Source organism: Mobula hypostoma, chromosome 16 (genome assembly GCF_963921235.1).
Source record: "Mobula hypostoma chromosome 16, sMobHyp1.1, whole genome shotgun sequence".
NCBI lineage: Eukaryota > Metazoa > Chordata > Chondrichthyes > Myliobatiformes > Myliobatidae > Mobula > Mobula hypostoma.
In genome coordinates this window covers 21,422,525-21,428,524 of record NC_086112.1, presented here as the reverse complement: position 1 = coordinate 21,428,524, position 6,000 = coordinate 21,422,525, and the positions used below count along the sequence as shown (strand labels likewise).

At 45.4% G+C, this 6,000-nt stretch overlaps 1 protein-coding gene across 2 annotated transcripts in view; it reads left to right on the top strand.

Moving 5' to 3' along the window:
• The first annotated feature begins 1,957 nt into the window (after positions 1 to 1,957).
• Positions 1,958 to 6,000, top strand: part of LOC134357267 (ephrin-A5-like) — a 196,901-nt gene continuing 192,858 nt past the window's right edge. The window contains exon 1 of one of the 2 annotated variants that reach the window (XM_063068622.1): positions 1,958 to 3,325. In XM_063068622.1, coding sequence (XP_062924692.1) covers positions 3,207 to 3,325 — 119 coding nt within the window. In that variant the 5' untranslated portion in view covers positions 1,958 to 3,206. The remainder of the gene's footprint in view (positions 3,326 to 6,000) is intronic. The other variant, XM_063068621.1, reaches the window with a different exon arrangement.

Below are 6,000 nucleotides of genomic sequence, written 5' to 3'. Positions count from 1 at the left end.
TATCGGATTCCTTTTTCTCCAGCTCTTTGCCTTTTCCATCTTCTTACTTCATCCTCTTTCCCCACCCACCTGGCTTCACTTATCACTTTCTAGCTTGTTCTCCTTCCACTCCCCCATCTTCTTATTCTGGCACCTTCCCCTTTCCATTCTGGTGCTGATGAAGGGCACCAGCCTGAAAGGTCAACTATTTATTCATTTCCATAGATGCTGCCTGACCTGCTGAGTTCCTCCAGCACTTTGGATGTGTTGAGTGATTTATAGAAACAGGCTACCAGGTGGACAGAGAACATTTTTAAGGAGGTCTTGAGTACATCTGTGAATCTCTTCCTTGGGTAAGACATGAAGTTGAGTGTCTGGTGTCAGAGAATCGAATGACATGGCCCATCTCAAAGAAACAGGAGGTTCCCAGGAATCAGTGGTGGTGTTTCATTTCTTTAAGGAGACCTCAACTACATCTGAGAATCATGTGAAACACTACCACTGTACCTGGGAACCTCCAGTCTATGACTACTCAAAATGGAGAATGAGCTTTCAGGATGGTATTAAGATCCATGCACTGGGAAAACACTGAAGGCAGAAGGAGTGGCCCACCTCACAAAGTGCCCCGTTGGAGACCTCCTGCCCCATTTGGTGTTAGCCTGCTCTTCCGCATTGGACTTCTTAACCATCCCAGAATCTCCAAAACCTGAGTGGAAGCAACTCAGCTGCAATTCTGAGGGACTGCCTGAGAGGAGGAAAACACCCAATTCAAGAAGATCCATGGACTGTAAACTTGATTGGCCCCCGATTCCTCTGCCATCTTTTTTGATTTCCCACTGTTCTTCGCAGCCTCCTTTGCTGTTGCTATTACTTCTGCAGCCTCAACAGCGATTCCAGTAACATATCTGTTTCTTAACCTCCTGAAGTCACGGAAACAGGACATTCAGCAGAAATGGTCTCTGACAATGTTTATATTCTGTCACACTTTACATCTGACCCCTTCCATCATTTCTTTCAGCATCTGCTTTATTTTTTTACATTCCTTTAATTATATGGAAAATGACATTAATTTCCCAGCAAGTTCAATTCTAGGGAGAGATATAAAAATCAGCAGGCGATTTATTACCACCATTTACGGTTCTGCATTAGATCAAACTTTTCCTCTTAAGTACCCAACTTTGCCTAGCTTGTGAAATCAAAGCTATCAAGCTCTTCCAGTTTCATTTTCAGATCAATGACTCTATTAAAATTGGCTCCATATATCTTAGTTCCATCTAAAATTGTTTTAGACCATGGTAAAACAATGCACCAAATAAAATTTCAGATGACATTTCATCAAAACCCTAAGTTTTCAAGACAATAGAGGTAGACAGGGGAGGGCTGTTGATATTTCTAGCTAATTTTCTTTGATGTCGTGAAATTTGATTTTATATAGTTCGATATACAGATTTGTATTAACGGAACTTCCGTTGATGAATTGACTCATCTCGCTGGAAAAGGTTGTGTCGGCAGTAGGTGGTGACGCCGCCAGGGGGAGCGTTGGAGCCGTCCAACCGGCGGTTCCCATTTGTAAATTCAATCACGAGGGCTGGCTGAGTAAAGCAGACAAATTCACATCCCCGAATAAACAGGGGAGACGAAAGAGCAGGCACAACGTGCGAAAAACGGGCAAGCGCTCATCCTCGTTAAATTCGATAGACTGCGTGTTGGAGCAAAGCTGGGTGATATGATGGCAGCTGTTGTGACAAGTGAAAATGATTTGCAAAGAATGCCTCACTGCTGCTCTATGGCTTTATTTTGAAAGGATTTATAACTAATGATGCGGGACAAATAACATCAACTCTCCATTGGAGCGAATGTATACCTGAGCCTACATTTTCACAGCACATTTTAAAGCCGTCCACATAAGGCCAAAAGCGGCACATTCTTTACCTAGTTTATTTATTAACAGGTGAGTTTCTCATCAGAAGTCAAGGCGCGATCTTTGCAAAGGCAGATGGTCCTGGAGAAGATCAGAGGGGCCATAATTATTTTCGATGCAATGAACCGGTTTGTTCAAACCAGGCTGGAAAGGTACGGAAGGCAAATGCCGGGTGCTGAGGAGATACGAGATGACAACCGCCTGCCTACACCGGCCGCCCAGCCCCGGCATCGCCGCCAGCGCTGTGACTTTGTCGAGTCGCGGACGAGTGCAGATATTGGCGGAGAGGGTCAGGGGGGCGGGGTCAGTGCCAGCCAATCAGGAGCAGGCGCCCCACCCACCTCGGCCGCAGTCCCCGCCCACCCGAAGCCGCTCCTCCAGCTGATCCGCCTCCCCTGCCGGCCCCCCAAAACAAGTCGGAGCCGCCAGACTGTCAATGAAGCGGCGGCACCCCTCGTCCTGCAGGCTCGGCTCGGCTCTCCGCCCAACTCGGATCCTGGCTGTTCGCTTCTCTCAGCCCGACAGGGGAGGGGCATACACCAAACCCAACCAAAAAAAAACACCCAACCCTGCGCAGGAGGGGCAGCTCCTGTTTGTGTCGGTTGCTGCTGGCCGCACCGTGTTTGCAGAGAGCTCGCACTCTGAGTGCAAAAAGCTGCGGCGACGGCGACTTGCTTCCAGCTCTTCAAAACCATATCTTCAGTGGGGGGTGGGGGGCTTTGGGGAGGGGTAGGCGAGACAAACAAAAAAGGATGCTTTGACTGATTGACTGGGTACTGTCGCCTCGGGATTCTCCAGCCGGTCTTGTTATACTCCCAGTAACTGAATACATATAATTTAAAACATCGATCTCTCTCTCTCACACATCACCGCCACCAGCAGCACCAACAACGCACGCCGTTACTTAGGCTCTCTTTGCACCGACTTTGTTTTTGCTGATCGCTGCCCCAGTTGCATACAGATTGCGGACTTCTAACCTCGTTTTGCAGAACTTTGCGCCAACCTCACTCCCTCCTGACAGTGGGTCCGGGAATTCGTGATTGTTTTATTTGATTTCACAGACCACTGTCTCACACACATCGTGGCTCCAATGAATTAATACCTGCAGCGGGTCTCTTGTTGCTTTGAAGTGGTTTGCACCGTTACAGGTATTTCCTAACCATTTCTTGCTACAGTTTTGGACTTTATCAACCCGATTCCGGACTTCGAATTATCTGAAGATACTGAGCGTCTGAAGCTTTAACTTTGGAAGAGTGTCTATACAGACAGACTTAAAGGGCGGGTTCTTCTCATCTCCTCTGCAGCCATGATCAACACGGAGATACTTGTCGTCTTTCTGCTGCTCTGGATGTGTGTTTGGTCGCAGGAGCCCGGCAAAGTGGTGGCCGATCGGTACGCCGTCTACTGGAACAGCAGCAACCCGAGGTAAGGCGCGCTGGAACGGGCCGCGCCGCGGCGGCGGGGAGGCAGCGCCGCTGTTGCCTCTTCTGATATTAAATGCAGAAATCTCCGCTGGGATTTGCGGAAACCACTGCTTCCACAGGTCTGGGTTATTTTCTGGTGAACCCTGAGGGGTGACACATTATTTTGTGAAAGGTATGTGTGTGGGGGGGGGGGTTTAGAAATCCTAGTATTAAACTATAGTCCGATTCGACCCCTCATTGTGATTTCTGAGGCAGACAGTGGAGCATTTTCAGGTGGTGAACCGTGCTTATCGCTGTAGTGACAGGCACATGGATCGGGTTAGTGTGTTGAATGGCAATGAGACGCCCGCACCCTTTAAAAGTTGCGGCTGAGGCGCGCCCTCGGCGCGGGGGTTTGAACGCCGCCGCCGCTTCCCCCCCTCTCTCTCTCTGCCCTGCCCGGCTGTAAAGCGGCCGCCAAAGGAGTTTGGAACTCGAGCACCTCCAACAAGTCACTGCGCTGCCTTCCCAGGACAGCGTGAAAGCGGCGGCCGAGACTCTCATCATCGAGCCAGTCAGGTCTGTCCGTCCGTCGCCGGCTTCTCCGCCAGGCAGCCTTCCCTTCCCTACCCCCGACTGAGACAATATAAATAAAGAAGGCGCTAGGGTGGAAAAGGCGGCTTCATAGTCCGCCCGCAGGGTTTAAAGGGTTGTTTTTAAAAAAAGTGTCTGTTTTATAAAAAGGTGCAGGGATAGAGTGTTATTAAATGTGAAGTGAAAGTGATGCACGTGTGCAGGCGGCGCCTCCTGCTTATTGTGAGCGGGAGAGGCGCTAAAGTTTGAGTGAAACTTGGAGACAGCTTCAGCCGTCAGTCTGAGATCCCCAGCTTCGGATACATCTCCAGTAAAAAAAACCTGTCCGATCAGTGCAATCACAATTCTTACAACCGTGACGATTTTACAGATGTTCTTATATAAGTGTCCTCTGCCTGGATACAATTGAAAACAACCAGTTTCATCACAAGTGCCTATCAGCTTTTACTTTTTAACGAGATCGTACATAAAAAAATGACTTCTGCAAAAATAAAAAGCAACATTTAGTTCCGATTTTCAGCTGTATCTTCTGATGGCCCCACCCATGCTCACTCACCTCTTCTCGAACTGATTAGAAGATAGCGAAAGTTTGCGTTTCAAAAGTCAACCTAAATTTGGGACTTTCAGGAAAAATTAAATATTGATGGATCAAAGCGAAAAAAAAGTTCTAATAACTTGCTGCAAGAGGAACTAATTGAGAGGTTCCCATTTCAAAGGCATCTCAGCACATTTCCAGCTGCCGTGCCGCAAATGATTTTAAACAAATCCTTCGAAATCCTGCCATTTGTCGTCATCAATTGTTCTTTCTGGTTTTCTCGCCAAACGTTTTATTTAGCGAAGATTTGGGTGTCTATTTGTGCCAATGACTAACAATCTATTTGAATAATTGAGTAGCAAAGACGAAAATATTTTGCAAAATAGCTTGAAATTTGCATATAATTGCATTAAAATAAAACAATTGCAAGCAACTAAAAGATTCGATTTTAAACTTGGTTCAATGACTTCTCAAGTGTATTAATTTTCTGTGGAGAAACTTCAGTTTAAAAAGTGAGTGCACGTCAAAAGCTTGTTTTATTGTTTCATTCAAAGTAACACACAGTAATTTAAACATACAATTAGTGGTTCGGGTCGGTGCTATTGAATGAGCCACGTTTTGGCCGACTCTGTCATTTTGTCTAATGTGTTTTCCATCTCTCTGTGGTTTTAAGTGCGTGTATAATTGTCCTTTACCCTGCTGCTCACAAATTATATATAAATCAATTTCATCAGCTCCACACTCTGTCTCATTCTTTTGTTGTCTTCTCTTTATGTATCTGTTTCTGTGAATCAGTAAATTGTGCTTTTGTTTTGGAGAGGGTTCTCACTGCATCTACAGCTTTTTGAACCTGCTTGAGTGCACTTTTGGATTTTTTCATCGTGATTTGTGTACTTCATGTTTTTCCTCTTACTGCGTTATCCTTTATCTATTTGTGTGTCTGGCAGTATCCCACTTGCTATGTTCTGTGCAAAGTTCCCTCGATTCTTGTGTATCTCCCTTTTATTTCCTAGCGCATTGGTAATGCCCCAGTTTGAGCTGAGATGAACAAATGGATTTGGGTCACAGGGCATGTTTTTCTGCATTTACTCTACTGCTAGGCAAAAACCTGTTTCCAGCTTACAAATTGGATTCTAAGCTATTGGGAGAATTTCCTCACCCGGCCTGATATGATTGAAGGCTCTGTTATCTCCTTTGTGGGTCTAAATATGATGAATTGGGAATAATAAAAAAAAATTCAATTCCGCCAACTTTTGTTGCACTTACTTTAGTTATTTGTTATACTCTAGGTTCTGTCAATGTTTTTCAAAGAAAATAACTCCTGCAGTGATGAAATATGGTACATCTTTTCTTTGCGAGTTGGCCTTTTACCTTGTGGCTTTTCGAGTATCTATAATAAAGAAACTATGCAGAACTCTATTTAAAGATGTTTATACTGAAGTGAATTGTATTATGATATTTCATTACACTGATAGAACATTTGCCGCTTGCTGTAATTTTCAGTCTCTCTAATTGTGAGCAATGTTGGTACAGTAGAAAAGTCTTTCACACTCTTTTCACTCCAAATT